Source organism: Lampris incognitus, chromosome 14, assembly GCF_029633865.1.
Source record: "Lampris incognitus isolate fLamInc1 chromosome 14, fLamInc1.hap2, whole genome shotgun sequence".
Lineage (NCBI taxonomy): Eukaryota > Metazoa > Chordata > Actinopteri > Lampriformes > Lampridae > Lampris > Lampris incognitus.
Window position 1 is genome coordinate 24302602 of NC_079224.1, and position 23794 is coordinate 24326395.

The window sequence follows — 23794 nt, forward strand, 5'->3', positions numbered from 1 at the left end:
GGGTGTTTACGTCATGAGTCAAAGTTGAAACCGCTGAAATAGAAGAGACATGGAAATTGAACGGAAGAGATCGGGTGGCCGCTGTAAAACCTCCAAAAAGGGTCGGTTTCACTGAGAAATGTCTGACTCCGGTTGTGTTGGCTTTGATAGACTATTTGTTGTCTAATATTTTCGTAGGAAAAGGGTGCCAAGGGTTTTTGTGAGCTTTACACGATGGGGATAACACACACTGTAGGGTAACTGTCACTGTGTTTACAATTGTGTTTCTATAATGCACGTTAAGAACCGCAGATTTTTTTTCAATAGCATGGTAGTGTTCTTTCGCTCGCAAAGCGTTTCTCATGCTTTCTGCTTGCTATTAGTAAGCAAACTTATGTTGTTTTGGCAGGGGGCAAAACTGTCAAGACACGTAATGCCGAAGAGGAAGCAAAAAGGTGCGTGTGTGTCTGTGTGTGGGGGGGGGGGGGTAACCATGTCAAGTCGTCAGTTGTATTTGTATAGCCCAATATCATTCCTTGATATTTAAATTCTTGAAATAACTGATGATACATTCCTTAATTTCCTAGGGTCAGCGTCATCCATTCAGTTTTTGTTTTTTTAACGCTAATTCATTTTTTTCCAGGAGAGAAGCCCTAAAGCAGACCCTGAGGGAGAAGCTTGAGCTGGAGAAGAGAGCCCTGCAGGTGGTTGAACGTCTCTTGGAGGAAAGTGTGGCCGAAGACTTCTTGATTGACTGTGTATGTATAGTCAAAGATTTTGCCTGCTGCTATTGCAACATTATCTCGTTTACTCACATATAAAACTAAAGATTTGTCAGCCGTGTCAAGGAGCCATGTTTCAAACAAGTCACAAGCTCTGAGTCTGTCATCAGTTTGAACTGAATTATAGTATCCTTAAAATCCAAAGAGGGACATATCTTGTTCGGCCCTGTGTGACGGCCTGGCGGCCTGTCCAGGGTGTCTCCCCGCCTGCCGCCCAATGACTGCTGGGATAGGCTCCAGCATCCCCGCGACCCTGAGAGCAGGATAAGCGGTTTGGATAATGGATGGATGGATGGATGGATGTATCTTGCTTGCTATTTATCACAAGTGCAATCCAGAGTGGATTTAAATCCAGGCCTCCATGCACAAAACACCAACTAAGCCGACAAAACATAAACCTCAATGCTACATGCAATTCTGCTAACAAATAATCGTTGTGTTACATTCCTAAAGATCCTGGACAGCCTTTTCCCAATGAAACCTTTACCAGTGCTGATCCATTAGCACCTTCCTCACTGTAAGAAAAATTTTGGCTGCTATTATGAAGCAGCCAAATGCAGACATAAAATGCTATATCGTCACCTTCTTAAATAATGGCCTAAGTCATATTTTCAAGTTTTTCAAAAAACAGAATAAACTGACAGATTTTGTTTCAGTTTACTCTATGTCTAGTTGGTACCGCTCCACCTCTCGCACCAGCTCAGGCTCCTTCCCTGCCAGAATAAACTGACAAATTTTGTTTCAGTTTCAGCATATTCTGTTCTTTGAAAAACTTGAAAATATGACTTAGGCCATTATTTTAAGAAGGTGACGATATGCTGTATAATTGTCCTGGGAAAGTCCCACCAGACACTAGTAAATGAAACTAAAATGTCCAACTACAAATGTGTTTTACGATTTTAATATAAATTGATTAGCTATTGTCTTAAATATTCTGGTGATGGAAAGTATCAAAAATGACATTTGATTGCTTGGAAATCTTAAGGATTGTAAACCTCTTTAAGAAAACAAATTAATTACCTCTGTTATACTGTGAAAATACTATGTACTGAGCATATTAACACTTATGTACATGAGTTAAGATGCCTCTTTTATGGGTGTTTTTCAATAAGAAGTTGTCCGTATGTAAGGTAATGTAACATGCATTTGGTATGGTGTAACGTCTGTTCAAACTTCTCTCTTCAAAGGCGAAGTTGATCACATCGGCCAATTACAAAGACACTATAGAGGAGAGATCCATCATTAAACTCTGTGGATATCCTGTATGTTCAAATAAACTAGGCAAGGTAAGATCCTGTCAGAATGTATCGGATAGATGCTCACTATCCTTTTTACTGCTCCCATTAGGAGTTGCCACAGCAGATCATCCGTTTCCATTTCTTCCTGTCCTCTGCATCTTCCTCTGTCACACCAGCCACCTGCATGTCCTCTCTCACCACTTCCATAAACCTCCTCTTTGGCCTTCCTCTTTTCCTCTTCCCTGGCAGCTCCATATTCAGCATCCTTCTCCCAATATACCCAGCATCTCTCCTCCACACATGTCCAAGCCATCTCAATCTTGCCTCTCTTGCTTTGTCTCCAAACCGTCCAACCTGAGCTGTCTCTCTAATAGACTCATTCCTAATCCTGTCCTTCTTCGTCATGCCCAGTGAAAATCTTAGCATCTTCAACTCTGCCACCTCCAGCTCCGCCTCCTGTCTTTTCGTCAGTGCCACTGTCTCCAAACCATATAACATAGCTGGTCTCACAACCGTCTTGTAAACCTTCCTGTTAACTCTTGCTATTACCCTTCTGTCGCAATTCACTCCTGACACTCTTCTCCACCCATTCCACCCTGCCTGCACTCTCTTCTTCACCTCTCTTTTGCACTCCTTGTTACTTTGGACATTTGACCCCCAAGTATTTGAACTCATACAACTTCGTCACCTCTGCTCCTTGCATCCTCACCATTCCACTGTCCTCCCTCTCATTCACATGTATGTGTTCCGTCTTGCTCCTACTGACTTTGATTCCTCTTCTCTCTCTAGTGCATACCTCCACCTCTCCAGGCTCTCCTCAACCTGCACCCTACTCTCACCACAGATCACAATGTCATCTGCAAACATCATAGTCCACGGAGACTGTCTTTCAACCATGTCCATCACCATTGCAAACAAGAAAGGGCTCAGAGCCGATCCTTGATGTAATCCCACCTTTATGTTGAACCCATCTGCCATTCCAACCGCACACCTCACCACTGTCACACTTCCCTCATACATATCCTGCACCACTCCTACATACTTCTCTGCAACTCCCGACTTCCTCATACAATACCACACCTCCTCTCTCAGCACCCTGTCATATGCTTTCTCTAAATCTACAAAGACAGGCCTTCTCTATACTTCTCAATCAACATTCTCAAAGCAAACATCGCATCTTATTGCTCTTTCGTGGCATGAAACCATACTCCTGCTTGCTAATCATCAACTCTCCTCTTAACCTAGCTTCTATTATTCTTTCCCATATTTTGATGCTGTGGCTGATCAACTTTATACCTCTGTAGTTGCTACAGTTCTGCACATCGCCCTTATTCCTGAAAATCAGCACCAGTATGCTCCCTTCCCACTCCCCAGGCATCCTTTCACTTTCCAAGATTGTGTTAAACAATGTAGTTGAAAACTCCACTGCCATCTCTCCTAAACATCTCCATGCCTCCACAGGTATGTCATCAGGACCAACTGCCTTTCCACTCTTCATCCTCTTCATAGCTGCCCTCACTTCCTCCTAGCTAATCCACCGCACTTCCTGATTCACTATCCTCATGTCATCCAACCTTCTCTCTCTCTCATTTTCTTCATTCATCAGCTCCTCAAAGACCTCCTTCCACCTTCTCAACACACTCTCCTCACTTGTCAGCACATTTCCATCTCTATCCTTGATCGCCCTAACCCGCTGCACATCTTTCCCAGCTCGGTCCCTCTGTCTAGCTAATTGGTACATGTCCTTTTCTCCTTCCTTAGTGTCTAACGTCTCATACAACTTACCATATGCCTTTGCCATGTCTCTCTTCGCTTTATGCTGCATCTCCTTGTACTCCTGTCTACTTTCTTCATCTCTCTTACCATCCCACTTCTTCTTTGCCAACCTTTTCCTCTGTATACTTTGCTGTACTTCCTCATTCCACCATCAAGTCTGCTTGTCTTCCTTCCTCTGTCCTGATGACACACCAAGTACCTTCCTAGCTGTCCCCCTCATTATTTCTGCAGTGGTTGCTGAGCTATCCGGCAACTCTTCACTACCACCCAGTGCCTGTTTTAACTCCTCCCTGAACTCGACACAACAATCTTCCTTCTTCAACTTCCACTATTTGATCCTTGGCACTGCCTTCACTCTCTTCCTCTTCTTGGTCTCCAAAGTCATCCTACAGACCACCATCCAATGCTGCCTACCTACGTTCTCCCTTGTCACCACCTTGCAGTCTCCAATCCCTTTCAGATTGTGCCTCCTACATAAGATATAGTCCACCTTTGTGCACCTTCCTCCACTCTTATACGTCACCCTGTGTTCCTCCTACTCTTGAAAAATTTATTTACCACAGCGATTTGCATCCTTTTCACAAAATCCACCACCATCTGTCCTTCTACATTTCTTTCCTTGACACCATACCTACCCATCACCTCCTTATCACCTCTGTTCACTTCACCAACATGCCCATTGAAGTCCGCTCCAATTACCACTCTGTCCTCCTTGGGTACACTCTTTACCACTTCATCCAACTCACTCCAGAATTCTTCTTTCTGTTCCATCTCACACCCAGCTTGCAGGGCATATGCGCTGATAACATTCATCAATACACCTTCAATTTCCAGCTTCATACTCATCACTCTGCCTGACACTCTTCACCTCTAGCACACTCTTGATATACTCTTCTTTCAGAATTACCCCTACACCATTTCTCCTCCCATTCGCACCATGGTAGAAGAGTTTGAACCCACCTCCGATGCTCCTGGCCTTACTCCCCTTCCTCTTGGTCTCTTGCACACATAGTATACCTACCTTTCTCCTTTCCATCATATCAGCCAGCTCTCTGCCTTTACCAGTGATAGTGCCAACAGTCATAGTGCCAACATTCAAAGTTCCGACTCTCACCTCCACACTCCTACCCTTCCTCCTCTCCCACAGCCTCTAGACATGCCTTCCCCCTCTCCTTCTCCTTCGTCCAACAGTATCATAGTTTCCAATGGCACCCTGCTGGCCAACAGCACCGGTGGCGGTCGTTGGTAACCCAGGCCTCGACCGATCCGGTATGAAAATCTGATTTATGATCTGCATATTTGATTTGGCAAAGGTTTTACACCGGGTGCCCTTCCTGACGCAACCCTCCCCATTTATCTGGGCTTGGGACCGGCACTAAGAATGCACTGGCTTGTGCATCCTCAGTGGCTGGGTTGGCACCAACAATGAATACTTGGTGATATTGAAATGGTGTGTGGATGTGTGCGTGTGTGTGTCATTGTGTGTGTGTGTGCGCGCGCATGTGTGTGTGTTTGTGTGTATGTATATATGTGGTTTTAGAAAGTATTCAGACCCCTTCACATTTTGCACACTTTAATATGTTGTAGATTTCATTTTAAATGGATAAAATTGCCATTTTTTGCTCAACCTACATTCAATAACCCATGATGACAAAGTGAAAACATATTTTTAGAAATGTTTGCAAATCCATTATCCATATTATAAGTATTCAGACCCGTAATTCAGTACTTTGTAGAAGTTCCTTTGGCTTTGGCAGCAGTTACAGCTTCGAGTCTTCTTGGGTAGGGCTCAATCTCATTCTTCATATTCGGACTTTGCGGCATGTTCCTGCTAAGTCCATGAGGGCTTTGGGCTGTCCCACTGTCAAATCATCAAGTGCATAAGGGCTGTGTTGCAGACATTTTGAGCCCTTTATTGCACTTTTTAAATTTTTGATTTTTTTTTTTTTTTGGCATTTTTCGCCTTTTATTTGATAGCGATAGTCGAGAGAGAGACAGGAAAAGCAGATGAGAGAGAGGAGATGACATGCAGCAAAGGCCCGGGCTGGATTCGAACACAGGCCGCTGCGGTAAGAACTCAGCCTGATGTGGTACATGCTGTACCAGGTGAGCCACCGGGGCACCCCTGTATGCACTCTTTCTTTTAGTCCGCATGTCTACAGACTTTGCCTGAGGGAATTACCCGCAGTTCATAGTGTTGTGATGTTAAACACGGGATTACCAGAGCAGTGGTTCTCAAACTTTTTCTGTCATGCCCCACTTTGGAGAAAGAAAAATTTTCATGTCCCCCGACCCAACAAAATGGTGACAAAATGGGCCAAGTTTCACTTTAAAATAACATGAAGGTCATGAACATTCCTTTCACTTTTCTTTCAGTAATTTCTGTTGTGCAAATAACAAACGCAAGTTCCACTTCGACTTTATCAAACCTCTTTTTGTGACATTTGTCACTAGATTGCTCCATCAGTCTGTGTTCTTTTGCAAAAATGGAGAAAAACGAAATAAAATTTTAAAATCACTTTGCTAGAACACTAACATTAAGGTGCAATCTGTGCAACAAAAAAAAACCCAAATGTAGATATTTGGGAAAAACAATGAGCAAGTCAATTTGTGAGAGCTCAAGTCTTCTCACTGCATTAGTGGCTGCAATGAGCTTGTTTTGCACTGCAAATCTTTTCAAAACAGTGTTGCAGGGTTGATACTGCCACTCTCAAGTCATGCTCAATGTTGACCTTAGATCTTTACTTTGTTTTAAGTGAGGCAACAGCAGAAAAGCCCATCTCACCAAGATAGGATGTGGTGAAGGGAAGCTGAATGCACACAGCCCTTTGTCCTATGAGTGGATACTCCCTCTCCACAGCAAGCCAGAATTCACTCAGCCTCAGGGTGGAGTCAGATGTCATCTTGATGAACTGGTCCTCTTCAGCAAAACTGAAATCAGCAGGTGCTGCTGCATTGAATGGGTCTGTCACCCAGTCATACTGGGCACTGTTATTTGGGAATCCTTTCAGGGAAGAAATGTGCTCCTTAAGACGTGAAATCACTGTGGTGGCTTCAGAATCACTGGTTTCAACAAATTCTCTTAGATTCTCATCTCAAGCTTTCGATTGAATGCACTGATCTTGTCTGCCAGGTGAGGAAGGTCCTCCCACCCCCCTCCAAAATGTCCATAATGAGAAAAAAAATTTTTTTGTAAGTACAAGAGATAGACATAATAACAGGTTAATGCATGCAGAATATTATTCTCTTACATAATGTTGCAGTGTTCTTGGCCCTTTGATGGCTTACCCAAACTTAGAGTAGTTTACAGAACCAAACAAAAGCCCTAGGCACCCACCAGGGCCAGCAAACGCCTCGGACCACCCGGGTCAAAAGAAGCAGAGAGCGTGGCCACCCCCCAAAGCCCAACCCCAGAGACACCTACAGGGACAAATCCAGTCCCATCCCCACAGATGCCCTCAAAATGTGGCCCCAGAGAACAGCCGCGCCCCCACCCCCAACAACCCGAGCCTTCCCAAGTGCAGCCAGCAGCCCCAGGGAGCACCCAAGACCCCCACAGAGCACTGCAGTGTAGCTTTAAGTCTGACCATGGACATCATAATTAAGAGAAGTTCTATTTTGTAAAAAGGTTACAAAGCCTCCCCAGCATTTATCAAAAAGATAAGATTAAACATAATCTTTTCTGAAGGTAAGTATGATGAAAGCTCTTTAAGCCACAAAGATACACTGGGGGGCTCCTCACTTCTCCAACGAATGGCTATACATTTATTAGCTGCAATTAGGGCTAGTCTGATAAAGTGAATATTGCCCCTCATATTGAGTGGTAAAACTGTGAAGTCCTCCAGTAGTGTCAGTCTCGAGTTGGTTGGGATCTCCACTCCCACAATTCTTTTTATGATGTCCAAGATGGATCGCCAGTATTGCTCCAGACATCTACATGTCCAGAACATATGTAAAAGAGTCCCTGTTTCAGTCTTACATCTAGGACAATATTTTGAGTAGTTATTACTTATTTTATGGAAACGTTGAGGTATCCAGTAAACCCTGTGTATAAGATTAAACTGTAGGAGTTTGTGTCGACTGTTATGGGAAAATGATTGAGAAATATCACAAATCGGCTTCCATTCAGAGTCCTCGAAAGTATAGTCAGTGTCCATTTCCCATTTAATCTTTGCATTAAGAACTTTCTGTAAGGCTCATGAGTCTGTTAGATATTATGATGCAAGAAAAACATATCTGTAGATCCTCTAAAGGGGTAAGTTTCCCATCCTGCTGTACTCTAATATAATCTCTAACTTGTAGGTATTTAAAAAAGTGTGCTGAAGGAAGCCCATAATAGGATCTCAATTGTTCAAATGATTTCAGATTGTTATGCTCATATAGATGTCCAAATGTACATATATGTTATACCAGTCTCTAGTAGTGCCATCTCTCAATGGCCCAGGTAAAACGGGATTAAAATAGAATGGGGTAGTTCTGTATATTGTGCCGACACTTAAAAACTTTACTCTGATTTCATTCCATATTTTAGATATATGTTTTATCATTGGATTTTGAGTTACGCTTTTCTGATTGTGATAGGAGTAAATAAATGGAATACTTGACAGCACTTCTGCTGTATGCGACTGTTCAATTTGTTTCCATGCTGGAGGGTGTTCTAAGTTTTTAATCCATGTCCAAATAGCTCTGAATGAGCAGCCAAATAGTATAACTGAAAGTCAGGTAGGTTTAGCCCCTCTTTGTTTAGTGGGACAGCAGAGGGTTTTGAGCTTGACTCTAGGAACTTTACCATTCTACAGGAATCTGGAAATCCGTCTATCTAAATCTTTAAAGAAGGCTTTTGGGATTGGTGTTGGAAGGGCTAGAAACAAATAAAGAAATTTGGGTAGGATATTAATTTTTATAAAGTTTATTCGTCCAATTAGGGATATATGTAGAGACTTCCATCGTTCCAGATCTACTTCCACCATTTTAAGCAGGGGGTCGTTGTTGAGGGGAAAATGTTGATCTAATTGATTGGGTATTTGTAGACCAAGATAACAAAGCTTATAAGATTCCCAGCGAAAAGGAACATTTTCCCTTGATATTTCTTGGGCAGCTGAATTGAGAGGCATTATCATATTTTTATGTGTGTTTATTTTGTAGCCATCCGGTCCTTGTATAACCAAAGTGAGAGCTGTGTCCACATTCTCAGCACAAAGTCAAACATGTTTTCGGTGGGTGTCGGACTCCGCCAAGGTTGTCCCTTGTCGCCAATTCTGTTTGTGATATTCATGGACAAGCTCTCAAGGCGCAGCCAAGGTGAGGAGTGTGTCCGTTTTGGGAACCTCAGAATTGCATCTCTGCTCTTTGCAGATGATGTAGTTTTGTTGGCTTCATCAGAACGTGACCTCCAGCATGCACTGGGGTGGTTTGTGGCTGACTGTGAAATGGCCGGGATGGCAATCAGCTACTCCAAGTCTGAGGCCATGGTTCTTTACCAGAAAATGGTGGATTGCTCCCTTCATGTTGGGGATGAGTTGTTGCCTCAAGTGAAGGAGTTCAAGTATCTCGGGGTCTTCTTCACGAGTGAGAGTAGGATGGAGCAGGAGATTGCAGACGGATTGGTGCAGCATCAGCAGTAATGCAGATGTTGTACCGGACCATTGTGGTGAAGAAGGAGCTGAGCCAGAAGGCAAAGCTCTCAGTTTACCGGTTAATCTTCATTCCAACCCTCACCTATGGTCATGAGCTTTGGGTAGTGACCAAAAGGGTGAGATTGCGGATACAAGTGGCTGAAAGGAGTTTCCTCCGTAGGGTGTCTGGGCTCAGCCTTGGAGATAGGGTGAGGAGCTCGAACATCCGGACGGAGCTCAGAGTAGAGCCGCTGCTTCTTCACATCGAAAGGAGCCAGTTGAGATGGTTCGGGCATCTGATTAGGATGCTTCCTGGGCATCTTCCTTTGGAAGTTTTCCGGGTGAGACCCCGGGATAGACCCAGAACTCGCTGGAGAGACTAGGAAAGCATTGGGATCCCCCAGGAGGAGCTGGAGGGTGTTGCTGGGGAGAGGGACGTCTGGAGTGCCCTACTTAGCTTGCTGCCACTGCGACCCTGCCCCAGAGAAGCGGCTGAAAATGAATAAATGGATGAATATTTTGTATCCAGAGATGCTATATTCATCTAATAGGGTGCAAAGGGCAGGGAGTGATGACACCACATTGGTCATGTGCAACATAATATCATCAACATATAGCGAAATGACAGGTTTTTCCTGTTCAACCATAACATCCTCTAAAACAGGGTGAGCTCTTGTAGCAATTGCGAGAGGTTCAGTTGCCAATGAGAAGAGAAGCAGGAACAAGGGACAACCCTGGCATGTACCACGTGACAAGGAGAAAAGAGATGAGACATTAGTATTTGTTCAAATCATTACTAATGGCTTGAGATAGAGTATCTGTATCATTCGTATCAAATTTGGACCAAAATTCATTTTTTGTAAAACTGCAAAAAGAAAGGACTATTCTAAATGATCAAATGCCTTTTTGGCATCTAATGAAAGGGCAGCTACAGGGGTATTAATTTTTTTAGCACAATGAATTATGTTGAGGAACCTTCAAATATTATCAGAGGAAAAGCGATTTTGAATAAGCTGGTCTGATCTTTATTTATAGGGCTAGGTATTACATTGTCCAGTCTAGTGGCTATAACCTTGGTAAACACCTTATATTCTGATGATAGGAGGGCAATGGCTCTATAGGATCCATAGAGTTTTGGGTCTTGACCTGGTTTTAGCAGAACTGTAATCAGAGCCTGTTCTAAAGTTTTAGGTAGCTGGTAGAGCTCAATTGCTTGCTTAAACATATCAATTAGTGGTGTAATCAGACTAGATGCAAAAGCTTTGTAGTAGTCCATAGGGAACCCATCTGGCCCTGACAATCTTCCTCCTGAAAGCTTTCCTATTGCATCTAGAACTTCCTGTTTAGTAATGTCAGCCTCTAGATTGTCCCGTTTCTCCGCAGTCATCCCCAGAATGGCGAGTCCTTCTGAGAAGTTGTTCATTTTATGAGTATCTACACCCTGAGAAGAGTATAAGTCCCAATAAAATTCATTAAAGGTCTTATTGATAAGTTTAGGATTATGAACTACAGTGGCACTACCTTTTGATCTTGACTGAAGAGATACTTCTTGAGCGATCCTCTTTTCGGATCTGCCAAGCTAATAATTTACCACTTTTATCCCCATGTTCATAATACTGTTGTTTAGTTCTAGCCATGGCATTTTCAATTACCCGAGTGGTTAGCATGTCATATTCAATGCTTTTTTTTGTTTAGAAAATCAAAAGTCATCTCATTTTGTGTTTGAAAATGTTCCCTTTCAAGATACCTAATCTCTGATACAAGTATTTTGGTTTTCAACAGATACTGCCCTTTTTTTTTCCATGATGCATAACATAGTCTCACCTCTCAAATAAGCCTTTAAGGATTCCCATATAATTGTTGGTGAGGCAGTCCCTTTGTTAATGCCAAGAAAACTGTCAGTGTTGTTTCTGATAAGTTTAACCTGCATCATTGAGCAGGTGTATGAGGAATCGCCATAGTCTATTACTACTAGCAATGTTCTTCTGAGCCAGTGGTTCCCAACCTTTTTTCCTTGGAGCCCCCCCTACTTGTAAGAAAAGCTGAGCCCCCCCTGGCCCGTGCACATACGCCAAATCAAATCAAATCAATTTTATTTGTATAGCCCAATATCACAAATTACAAATTTGCCTCAGTGGACTTAACAGCAATGCAACATCCTGTCCTTAGATCCTCTCATCGGATGAGGAAAAACTCCCTAAAAAACCCCTTTAACAGGGAGAAAAAATAGGAAGAAACCTCAGGGAGAGCAACAGAGGAGGGATCTCTCTCCCAAGACGGACAGCGTGCAATGGATGTTGTGTTCACGCAATTTACATAATACAACATTGAAAGAGGATAACAGAATTATAATGGACATAAAATTTATGAAGAACATGATGCACAGGATGCCAAGCAGTGTCCACGTGCCAACGGAGCAGTCCAGGACCCACGCCAAGAGAAAAGTGATTCATTCCAAATATTTATTTGCAAAAATTAACATCAATTATAGTTTTTTTCCACCTTTATCTTCAAGAAATGTCTCGTTTCCATCCTCAGAACATCTGTGTTTAAATATCTTGTCTTGTGTAAGCGTAACTTCTTTTTTTCTTCCTTTTAACAACCCAACAGAGTTAGGCCTGTTGTCATCTGACTCAGGCTCATTGAAACATCAACATAGTACTAGTTTTCATCTGACTCAGGCTCATTGAAATAACAATATATTAGTACTGTTGTCATCTGACATCCACATGCACATCATGTAAAGTTGTGAACACTGTTTTTTTTTTTGATAGACAGTAGGCCTATGTGTTATTTTGGCTCTAACAGTAACGTTTTTATTGAGTCTGTACCATCCTGTCCATTCATAAACTAATAACACTGTTTTTTTTTTGGGGGGGGGGGGTTGACAGGCAGTTTGTGTTATTTGGCTCACACAGTCACAATAACAATAACTTCTTCCTTACATTTTTTACTGAGTCTGTACCATCCTGTTCATTCATAAACCAATAACACTGTTTGTTTGGGGGGGTTTTGACAGGCAGTGTGTGTTATTTTGGCACACACAATAACAATAACTTCCTGCTTACATTTTTTTTTACTGAGTCTGTGCCATCCTGTTCATTCAGAAACTAATGGCCACCTTGGGCTTGCATACCTTTGACCAGGGATGGAATATCAGGTGCGGTGCTTGTGATAGCCAGCCTAAAGTCCTGGTGTACATCGAGTCTGTTGCAGGCTTTTGTTTTTATTGTTACAAGGGTACTGAAGGCTGTCTCAGACACATACTATGTAGTGCTGAATGGGAGAATAACCCTTGTAACTGCATGTTTGGCCAGTCTGGGTGCAACAGCGTGTCCTTTGACTATCCAAAACTTTTTATATCCGTTCTCCTGGAAATATTTCGTTGACACCGAGTCGGCTTGAAGGTCAGCAAGCTCATCATAGCTGCAGCCCCACCTGTGCAGCATGCAACAAGGTTCTTGTAGGGCAGATTGTTGGATGAGAGCTAGGAGTCCACAGCCATAAAAATATCCTGGCCTGCTGGCGTTTTGGTTAGATTGGTAGACAGAATGTCTTGTTTTAAGTCATCACTGTCAACATATTGCACATAAACGATGAGCATGGACTCGTCTGACACTGTTGTTGTTTCATCCAACTGAATGGCAAAGGGAACATTCCTAAGCTTCTCGTGCAGCTGGTTCAGACAATCTCCAGCCATTTTATCAATTCTGTCTTTGACGGTGTTGTCAGAGAGTGGGACGATTTTCACTTTATCAACCGCGTGTGGACCTCACAGCCTCTTTACAATTTTCAGACAGACGGGTTTGATAAGCTTCTCTCCAGTAGTGTGTGGCTTTTTAGCCTTGGCAATTAATAGCGAACACTCAAATGATGTCTCCGTGGCTCTGTGCAAATCACTGCCTGCTCATTCAAATGCTTTTCTGATGTCGACAGAGCTTCTTGATAGCGCCACTTGCTTTTTCCTCTCAAAAAATTCCTCACTTTCACCAATAGTCTCTTGATGTTTTGTCTCTTGGTGTCGTCTAATTTTGCTTGGCTTCATGCTGTCGTTAGCTAGTTTCTCACCACACATGACACATTCTGGCCGAGACTTGTCCTGTCCTTCCATAAAACCAAAGTTAAGGTAGCTCTCAAAATAAAGCCTTACTTTCTTGACACTGGTTCGCTGCCATCATAGCTAGCCTTCGATGAGGATATTTGCCTACTTTTCTCGTCCTTTGTTTTTGTAGCTTCATTCTTTTTCAGCAACATAATCCCACTTTCAGTATTTTCACTTATGAGAGCAAAAATGGTATCAAATTATTTCAGTTAAGAATTGACAGAAGGCTAATTTTAGCAGAGGTTGGTACCACACATCTGTTCTCTATGCCTCCATAACCAGAAGTCTGGTGGTACCAAATTTATTCCTTTTCACAATTATTGAGGCCACTGTGCTTATGGGAACACTCGGCGCTTTAGAAATGGTCTTATACCCACCCTTGCCCTGATCTATGCATCATCACAATTTTTTTTTTCAAAGATTATTTTTTAGCATTTTACGCCTTTTATTAGATAGCGATAGTCGAGAGAGACAGGAAAAGCAGGGGGGAGAGTGAGTGGATGACATACAGAAAAGGGCCCAGGCTGGATTCGAACCCAGGATGCTGTGGTAAGGACTCGGTCTTATGTGGTACGCGCTGTATCAGGTGAGCCGCTAGGGCGCCCCCGCCTTATCACAATTTTATTATGGAGGTCTACAAGAGAGGTCCTTGGACTTCATGGCTCAGTTTTTGGCCTGACATGCAGTGTGAATTGTGGGACCTTATATACACAGGTGTGTGCCTTTCTAAACTATGTCCAGTCAGTTCAGTTGGCCAGAGGTGGACTCCAATCAGTTCTAGACACATCTCAAGGATAATTAAAGCAAACAGGGTGCGCCTGACCACAATTTAGAGTACAACAACAGCAAGGGGTCTGAATACTTATGGGAGATTTCAGTTTTTGATATTTGATCAATTTGCAAAAATTTCTAAAGACATGTTTTCACTTCGTCATTATGAGTTATTGAGTGTGGATTGATGGGCAAAAATGGCAATTTTATCCATGTAAAATCAAATCTACAGCACAAAGTGTGCAAAAAGTGAAGGGGTCTGAATACTTCCTGAAGCCACTGTGTCGTCAGTTTACTAATGGATGTTGAGCAAGTAATACTAGATGTCCGCTGTCGATGTTAATGTGGTCTGAAGAAACTCTTAATGGCAATAACGGAAGTCTCATAAAGCTGTCTTTTCATTAACCATTTTATGTAAAATGCCCTCTGCCGCTGTTTTCAAGTGTGAAAAATGTCCAAAGACCAACACAGTTTCCATTTGGCTTTTTGTCTTCCTCCAGGATGTGATTATTAAGATAATAACTAGTCTGCACTAAAATCTGTTAATTGCAATGATAAAAATCAGTTTGTTTTAAATGTTTTTATGACACATTGGTAAGTTGTCTGTGTAATCTGCTTAAATCACAATTTGTAAATAGTCTGGATATGAGATGCAAGTTCACACCAGATATAAAGGTGGCTATCATGTCCTGTGCCCTATCAACCTGTCTCACTGTATTGACATTACATATTTGATATTGTAGATCCCCACTCAACAATACAAAATTTCCACCAAGACCAATAAGGTATATGACATCACTGAACGCAAGGTGAGTTCTGTGTACGAATAAGAAATTAGCTAGTTAATGTGTATTTTTAACAGAGATGAAGTGATGGTTCTTTTTGTCTTTCTCTATCTCTGTTTCTCTCTTTTGCAAAGTATTTTTGCAGCAACTTCTGTTACAAAGCCTCCAAGGAGTTTGAGCTGCAGATATCAAAAACCCCTCTATGGCTCAGGCAGAATGAGAGGTATGTATTGTTTCCTATTACACCACTGAATCATGATAAAACGCTCAGATGTGGCATTGAAGTGAATAGTCTGACAAGAGCGCGTTTATCAAGATTAAAATAAAGCCTCATACACACTCTAAAGATCATATTTCTACTCTCCTTCACACTGGCAGTCCTCCAGAAATTACTTTGATGAAGAAAGGAGATGGGTATGTAACTGTTGCACTTATATTTTTTTCCAGTCAAAGTGGATGGATGAAATATCGGGATATGTAATATCCTTTAAAGAGATGGTCCAAATAGTGATCTGGTGTGATGGATGGATTAAATTAGGCTTAAAAAGAAATAGAGACTAATTAATTCGCTATCCCTGTCTGTGTTTAGGGGTTGTTCCGGTGAGGAGGTGACGCTGACTGAGAGGTGCCTCCAAGAGGAGGATATAGAGAACCCTCCAGCTGTTGACCTCAACAGTTCTAAAGGCAGTTCGCAGGAATACTCCTCTGCTGCCCTCTCAGACAGTGATAGTAGTGATGGTGAACAGGACTTTGTCTCCAGTGTCGTTTCCCAGAAACAGGTACCCAGAGTACACTGGGGCAATCTGCCAAAACGCACAGATGAGGGTGGGCAAAGACAGTGCGTAAAGGAGGAGGGGCAGTCCATACAGAGGAGAGAGAGGGACAAAGAAAATGAAGTGCATCTACACAAAGAGATCCAACGTGAAAGTGTTATGAGGCGAAGAACAGAGGGAGAAGAAAATAGACGAGAGTTGCTTGGATCCAAAAGAGAGATGGGCGCTGATGCTGAAAGTGCCAAAAGACCTCACATGGGAGATGTTGACCAGCCCAGCGGACCGGAGTTGCTCCCGGGGGAAAGAGAGTTGCTTGAGGGACAGTCTGTGGATGAAGCTATAGCCAGGTTCGGTTTGTGCACCATGACTGAGTCAGTCACAGAAACCAATCCCCTACTGACTGACACAACCCTGAGACAGGGCAGACGGCAGGCAAAGCACATGACTAACGTCACCTCTCCTTTATGTACAGACTCAAACCCACCAGATAGCAGATCTCAATCCAATCTGCCATCTCCAACTCCCACCCCCATCGCTAAAGGCAGCACCAACTTTGCACAGCCCAGTCAACTCAACCTCAACATCAGCCAGGTGGGTATGAGTAAGAGAGGGGCAGCTGGGCTGAGGGACCTGCTCAAGCAGCACACGACCACAACCAAATGCGATTCTGTACGACAGAACCTTCTTGAGGGCCTGAGAAAAACTCTGAAGCAATGGAGAACTGAGGAGACGCTGAAATTTCTGTATGGCACCGACAATCCTTCAGGCCTTCTCCCCTCTGAGAGAAAAGAAGAAAAGGAGGAAGATGTTGTGGAGGAGTTGGATGAAGATGACCTGGAAGAGGAGGAGATAGAGGAGGGAAGGGGAAGAGCCATGGCTCGTCACCTGTCCTTTCAGGACAGGCCGTTAGCTCCAGCTCCATGCTACATGATGCTGCAGAAGGAGGCACAATACATGGAGCGCAGGGTCAAGGAGTTCTTCAAAGGAACCTGGGTTGTGCCTGAGGAGGACAGTCCGCCACCTGGACACTCAAAGGTGAGAAAGGAGTAGATTAAAAAGGGGGGAGCGAGTGTACAAGGAAGGGTGGGAAGGAATCAGGGAATACAATGTGAGTTGAGTGTTGTTGTAAGTGTCAAGGGCCACTGGGGGGCACTATATGGAAAACAAACCGGAGAAACTTGATAGGTACACGTGCATTTAGTTAATGAGCCCAATACACCCACATCCCTGTTTACTTATCCTTTGTTCCCCCTGTTAGCTGACAGCCCAGGACCAAAGTGGGACAGACCCAGTTCTTCCTGTTGTTGACTCTCATGCTCAACAACTTATCCAGAAACGCATCACAGTGGAGAAGCTCATCAGAAGGTGTGTGTGTGTGTGTGTGTGTGTGTGTGTGTACACGGACATGCTTGCATGCATGCACATGGTGTTCTTGACCATAAGAGCTTTTCTGCATAAATTTGACTTTAGCGCACAACTTTATCCATGTATAAATTAATAATAAATTGCAGTGTCAGTTCCATCCTGTAACCTTTGGGGTATACGGAAAAGTCAAGTCAAAGTCAAGTCAAGTCCATTTTATTTGTATAGCCCAATGAATATAAAACTTAAGTATGTCACTGCAAAAACTACAGATGCTCTTAAGTGATTAGTTGTTGTTTGTCAATTGATAAATCAAAAGAAATCTTTTAAAAATGGTTAATTGATTTTCAATTGAGCCAATAATAAAACTTTATACAACCAAAGAAATTACAATTAAGAGTCAACTTGTAGTTCCACTTAAAAATTCTGTCTTAAATGCTTGGATCTCTGAATTCATTAATTGATTTGCAAAAGGATTTTCTTTTTAACTTGTGTTACCCTGACAACTAGAATAGCTTGTCTTTTTATGAATACTGTTACTTCAGACATTTGTTAACACATTTTGTGTTGTTTCTCTGTGGTATGTAGTCTTAGAGACATTGTGAGGCCATTAAGACTTAACATGAGTGACATCTCTACTGACCTCAACAACTTAGTGCGGACATTCAGGTAGGTGTAATGCCAGCATTTCCTTCAGGCCTGCCTAGCTGAGGGCACACAGACACACTTGCTTTGTCCCGTGGCTCTCCATTTATTTTGTTTATTGAACAATATGTACAAAATGCATGCATAGCACCAATGCATGCCTTTGCTTATGCAAAATTTAGAACCTGTATTCTCATTCTATATTCGCTTTCATCCTTCGCTATGATGCTGGGAAAGGGACAATAGAGCTATTTAGTAGTCAGATTTACCACAGTGTCCCTCCTACTTAGTATAAAATGTCATGAGATAACAACCAAGAAAATAAGTGCCCGACTTGAACTCATTTCCTGCCATACAGATTCTCAATGTACTGATTGGCTGGTAAGGATGTGGTCAACAGGAAGTGGTAATTGGCAGAATTCCTTTGTCAGTGATTTAATAGCAGTAGAGGCAACAGGGTAACACGTCCAAAGGCCTGCTTCCAGGAATTCTCTTTTTGCAGTTCAGAGGCCCTGCTCAATGGCCTCTGCAGTTTAAACCAAAGAATATACACAACGCTGTCAGAGAAACATACATCATCCCTCTATTGAAGGGTGTGTTTTTGATGGTTGGTCAGGCCCTTTTCTTACCAATCTCCTAGCATACTTAATGTCCAAATCAGATAGCTGTAATATCTATGACCAGCTCCTATCGCAGATTAATTTTAATAGCCAGAAAGGCTTCTTTGATTATACTGTGAAGAATATTTATATTGAATATAAATATCAAAGCTGAGGGTGAAAGTAGTTTCTTCCATGGCTTTTTTTTTTAATGTCTCTCATAACACACTATAACATTGTGTGATTCTTGAACTTTTTTCAGAAAAAGGTTGGGACTAGGGGAGGGGGGGTAATGTATCCTCCCACCTCAGGACCCAGGCACATAATTTTGCTGCTCTTGTAATGTGGGAACCTACTGAGCTGTAAGCCCACTGCTGACCCTGATTGAAGAAACACTCTTATGTAAAAACAGATGCTGTTTAACACGGGCTTCTGTAATTTACTTACACCTTCAATCTCTCTGTCTGTCTCTGCTGCAGGTTCACCAACTGCAATATCATCCACAGAACTCCAGAGTGGACACTCATAGCAGTGGTCATCCTCCATCTGTAAGTTTCTAGTGCATTTCTGTGTCTGAATGTATATGTGTATGGCTAATTCCACATGTACAAACAGTTTAACTGTATGCTCCTTAGCAGGGTTTATCTTGCAGAGAAAGGGAGATGAAGAGAGTCAGAGACAGAAAATATGGCTCAAGCATTATTTTCTTAGAGTAACACTAACGGGAGCAGCCAAAGGTAGTAGTAGTAGTAGAATACTATTTGAGCTTGAGCCAACTCGTAGCTACAGCTGGAAGTGGAGAATTTTCCTTCCTATGGATGCATGCACTCATCTGATTTATGGGACTAAAATTTGTTTGCTTTGCATCAGTTGGTGCTTTAAAATAAACAGAAAACATCCTCTCTTACGGTTTCTACCATGCGAGTCTGCAGCCATCCACAAATTTCAAATTCATGGGAACGTCCGGGTAGTGTAGCGGTCTATTCCATTGCCTACCAACATGGGTATCGCCGGTTCGAATCCCCGTGTTACCTCCGGCTTGGTTAGGCGTCCCTACAGACACAATTGGCCGTGTTTGCGGGCAGGAAGCTGGATGTAGGTGTGTGTCCTGGTCGCTGCACTAACGCCTCCTCTGGTCGGTCGGGGTGCCTGTTTGGGGGGGAGGGGGAACTGGGGGAAATAGCGTGATCCTCCCACGCGCTATGTCCCCTGGCAACACTCCTCACTGTCAGGGGAAAAGAAGTGGCTGGCTACTCCACATGTATCAGAGGACGCATGTGGTAGTCTGCAGCCCTCCCCGGATCGGCAGAGGGGGTCGAGCAACAACCGGGACAGCTCGGAAGAGTGGGGTAATTGGCCGGGTACAATTGGGGAGAAAAGGGGGGCAATCCCCCCCTCAAAAAAAATTTTTTTTCAAATTCATTTGTATTTAAGTGCATGTTTTGAATGGAAAAATACATGGCACTACCCCAGACACTACCAAAATCAGGCTGTCCTACCAAACTGAGAAATCAGACTCCAGGTTTACTCTTTTTGTATATGTCACGGGGGTGCGCCGGTGCCTCACCTGGTGAGTAATGGCTAGAGTTTGCTAGAAATCGTGTGATAAAATATGAGACGTTCTGGTTGAAGATTTTATGGGCAGATGATTCTTGAAGACCAACTAGACCCAAATACCACTTTTCTGAGTTTGCATCCATCTAAAGGTGAAAAGCCATCCGTAAGCGCTGGGCTGCTCTTTGGACCAGGTGATGTAAGCGTAGCAGGAAACACAGCTGCAGATAATAAAATGAGTAATGGCTCTGCTATATTTAGGTGTGGTGATGAGCAACTATTAGCAATGACAATAGTCTATAGTTTTTGTTAAGGTTGGGGTTAATTTTGTTGAATGGCCCATCCAAAGCGCAGAGTGAAATTCCATTTAAAATGTGGCTTGACCTACAAGTTGCTGTCCGCCAATGGTCTCTATCTAATTTGGCAGAGTTAGAATAAATTTACATAAAGGAATGAGCACAGATTCCAAAATCAAACTATAAAGCTCATACAGAAGCAAGTAACATAACATGTATAATTGCTGTCAAAGGGTATTAATTATAGGCAGTTGAATACGTGATGGCGGTCTTTAACTTTTGAAAAACAAATGTTTATCATCAACAAAAGTTTTGGCTTCTTTTTGCATGAAGGAAGGAAAACTTCGTTCAATGCAACAAAATTTGGAAGTGCAACAGGAACAAAATGTGAAAAAGTTGAAGCATGTTGAGTCCGCAGTGTATGTGTATTTTGTAAAGCTCTCAAGGCTACGTGACATTGCTAAGGCCGTTGTCCTGAATTGTGTGTGTGTGTGTGTGTGTGTGTGTGTGTGTGTGTGTGTTTGCATGCGTGTGTGTGTGTGTGTGTGTGTGTGTGTGATTTGTATGATTATAGACCTGGCAATTCTTGAGCAGTTCCGTGCTGCTCCTGTCTGAGTACACACAAATGGCTCATGGCCTTATCTCCACCTGATTGCTTCTCTCTGTGTCCATGATATAGTATGAAAGGCACACACGGCACTCGTAAACTTTTAAACTAAAAACAAACACACACACATGCACTTGTTACGTACACACTTAAATTCAATGCACACATAAATTACCCAGGGAACGGTCTCATCTGATGCTTAACAGAGCCTTAACAAGTAGAGAGAGCTCAAATATGACTGATTCATTTACACCCGTAAGAATCAATGGCATACTTTCAGATAATTGTCGATTGCAATCAACTATATTTGGTGATTTGCTTCAGTTCGAAGATTTTATTTAGAACTTGGGTGAAGTCACACGGTTTTGTTTTGTTTTTTTCCAGTTTTGAAACAAATAAATGACTGCAAACTGTTCTTTTGGTGCTACATTTTTATAGTCTGTGTTGGACTCAGATGAATCAGGAAAAAGCAGACCCTTGAGAAATCGAGAAAAAATCTCAAAGGTTTTAGGCTATGCCATCAGTCCATTCATTCATTTGTGTCGTCCTCCATCCGAAGGTTGACTTTCTCTTGAGTTGTTCATATCTTCTCTTCTCCGCTCCATCTCTTTATGTCATCTAGCCACATTATGCATTGTCTTCCCACTACCTCCCTTCCAAAAGCCTCGTCATCAGCCTTCCACTGGACCCTCTCAGAATGTGCCCCGCAAACTCAAATTTTCTCTTTGCAGTTTTCTTCATGATATACCTGTCTTCTCCTACCGGGTCCAGAACCTTATCATTCTTCTCCGGCTGATCTCAAGCATTCTCCTGTAGCACCATATTTCAACTGCATTTACCCTTTTTGCTTCCTCTGTCAATGTCCACGTCTCATATCCATATGTAAGAACAGAAAAGATATCGGTTTCGATGATCTTTTTCTTTACTGCAATGTTGATGTTGCTTCTCCGAGGTTCTTTACTCTCCAAAAAAAAAAAAAAATTTTGCTTGTCCAGTTCTGCATTTAATTTCCTCCATACATCTTCCATTTTCATAGATCCAACTTTCCAGGTATTTGTATTTGTGCACTTGCTCTAATTCTGAATTCTCCAGTTTAATTTTGATCTTATCAATTTTCCCATAATCACTACTTTGGTCTTTTTGCTGTTCAATGTCATTCTGTATCTCTTGCAAGCCTGATTTACATCTTTTAATATTTCTAACATGACATCAAATTGTTACAAAATCCCTGAAAAGTCAATTAGGCAACTGAATGTTGGAGTTAATTATGCCTGATTATTTAGCTTTAGTTTGGTTCATTAGGGAAAAAAAATCATTGCAAAGGTTGCAACGAAAACTAATTTAACACGGGGGGGGGGGCTTTCTTCCTGGCTACTGCTTTTATACATGGTACTTCTCTAACATAAATATATACTCCAAGGGCACATGAATATTATTACCTCTACCTTTTCCATGTGTTGGCTTTGATCAAACCCTCACTTGTAGTTTCTTTTCTCATTGACAGTCATGGACTTTAAGTCTATTATAATGCTGTGCTCAGCCAAGATACATTTAAATTCTACTTTGATTGATGAACTTTGTGATGACTTTCTACCATATTGGGCTTATGTTAGCATGTTGCACATGGTCGCAGCGGCATAGATACATCAGGCCAATATTGATATTCACTTTGAAAGCCTTTTTTCTTTTTTTCCTCAATCAGCTTTGATAATAATCCCCTCTGGCTGCACTCTCGTTTGCCTTTGTCTTGTCACATGTCCGGCCGGTATTCTATGATTTCTTTAGTACCCCGGTTAACTCCTCCACTCCCTCCATCTTTCCATCCCTCCGTCATGAATAATTTGGTTGAGCCGTCTTATCTGTCTGCTGCATGGCAGCTGTGTTGTTAGTCTGAGCTCTATTGTTCAGGCCAGCTGAATAATGGATGGTCCCACTGCAACACTAGACCCCGGGGGGGAACTGGAGATTAGCCAACAGTACACCTACACAGGTAGATGGGACGGGGGTGGGTGGGTGAGACGGGGGGGGGTGGAGATCAACAGCTTGCCAAAAGACAGGTGGAGGTGTACACACAGGTAGAGGTGTGCCCAGCTAGCGACATACACACAGCAGGAACATTCACGGCAAAAAGTATGCGTACAGTGAAGGAAGGCATGTTCAAGTCTCATATCTTCACTTGACCCAGTTGGTGATGGCTTTCGCAGCAGGTATAGCACAAGAGTAAAATGATATAAAATAGTCACCAGTGCAAGCTACCTGCGTAGATTTTGCTCAGGCAGTTAGGCAGGTGGGACAAGGCGAAATAACTTCTAATAGTTGTTCGGCAGGAGTACAAGTTATGAGTTTTACCGCCCCTCTATCATAGCAGAGGGTTCGCTCAGTGATTGTCGTCGGAGTATATTTGGCTGTGTCTATGTTGGTCTGTACAAAAGAGGTTGATGTTTATAAATAGATTTCCCTCACAAAACTGCCCTCTTCTCAGATGGTCAGAGACGTATCGGAGAATTTTTAGTCTTCCCTCATCGCTTCCTGTCTGCTATGCACATGTATGCTGTAGTTATTGTCTAAAATTCAGTCATTTTTACATGTGTATTTGTGTCACAAATGCACTAGTATGTGTCTCATCTTCTCATCTGTTGTGTATGCACAACAACCTGTATTGTGTGCGTTTATGTTTTAGGTTGTCAGATGTGTCGTCAGTGGTGCGGGAGGCGCTGCAGTGCCCGGCATCAGAGGAATACCTGGACACACTGATGCAGCAGCTCGGTCTACAGCAACAAGATCTGCTGAGTTTAGTCCATCTGATCAAAACACCAGGCCCTTGAGACACACACACACATACACACACACACACACACACACACACACTATGACTGACTAAAATATATGGAAAATAAAATCACAACAGCT

The 23794-nt window shown here is 42.6% G+C and overlaps 1 protein-coding gene across 1 annotated transcript; it reads left to right on the top strand.

The window, feature by feature from the left end:
- Window positions 1-39: 39 nt before the first annotated feature.
- Window positions 40-23787, top strand: rpap2 (RNA polymerase II associated protein 2). The gene is made up of 12 exons (XM_056293026.1): window positions 40-101; window positions 389-434; window positions 623-737; window positions 1949-2047; window positions 15007-15072; window positions 15183-15271; window positions 15427-15462; window positions 15638-16856; window positions 17080-17186; window positions 17772-17852; window positions 18907-18975; window positions 23565-23787. The coding sequence occupies exons 1-12, from the start codon at window positions 50-52 to the stop codon at window positions 23707-23709; spliced, it is 2124 nt and encodes a 707-aa protein (XP_056149001.1). The 5' UTR covers window positions 40-49; the 3' UTR covers window positions 23710-23787.
- Window positions 23788-23794: the final 7 nt, after the last annotated feature.

What these genes read in the sequence shown, in the direction of transcription:
- rpap2 (XM_056293026.1), top strand. Translation starts at nt 50, where the DNA reads ATGGAAATTGAACGGAAGAGATCGGGTGGCCGCTGTAAAACCTCCAAA. An exon ending in AAGACTTCTTGATTGACTGT is followed by an intron (nt 738 to 1,948) that starts GTATGTATAGTC and finishes CTCTCTTCAAAG; the next exon opens with GCGAAGTTGATCACATCGGC. An exon ending in GTTCAAATAAACTAGGCAAG is followed by an intron (nt 2,048 to 15,006) that starts GTAAGATCCTGT and finishes TTGATATTGTAG; the next exon opens with ATCCCCACTCAACAATACAA.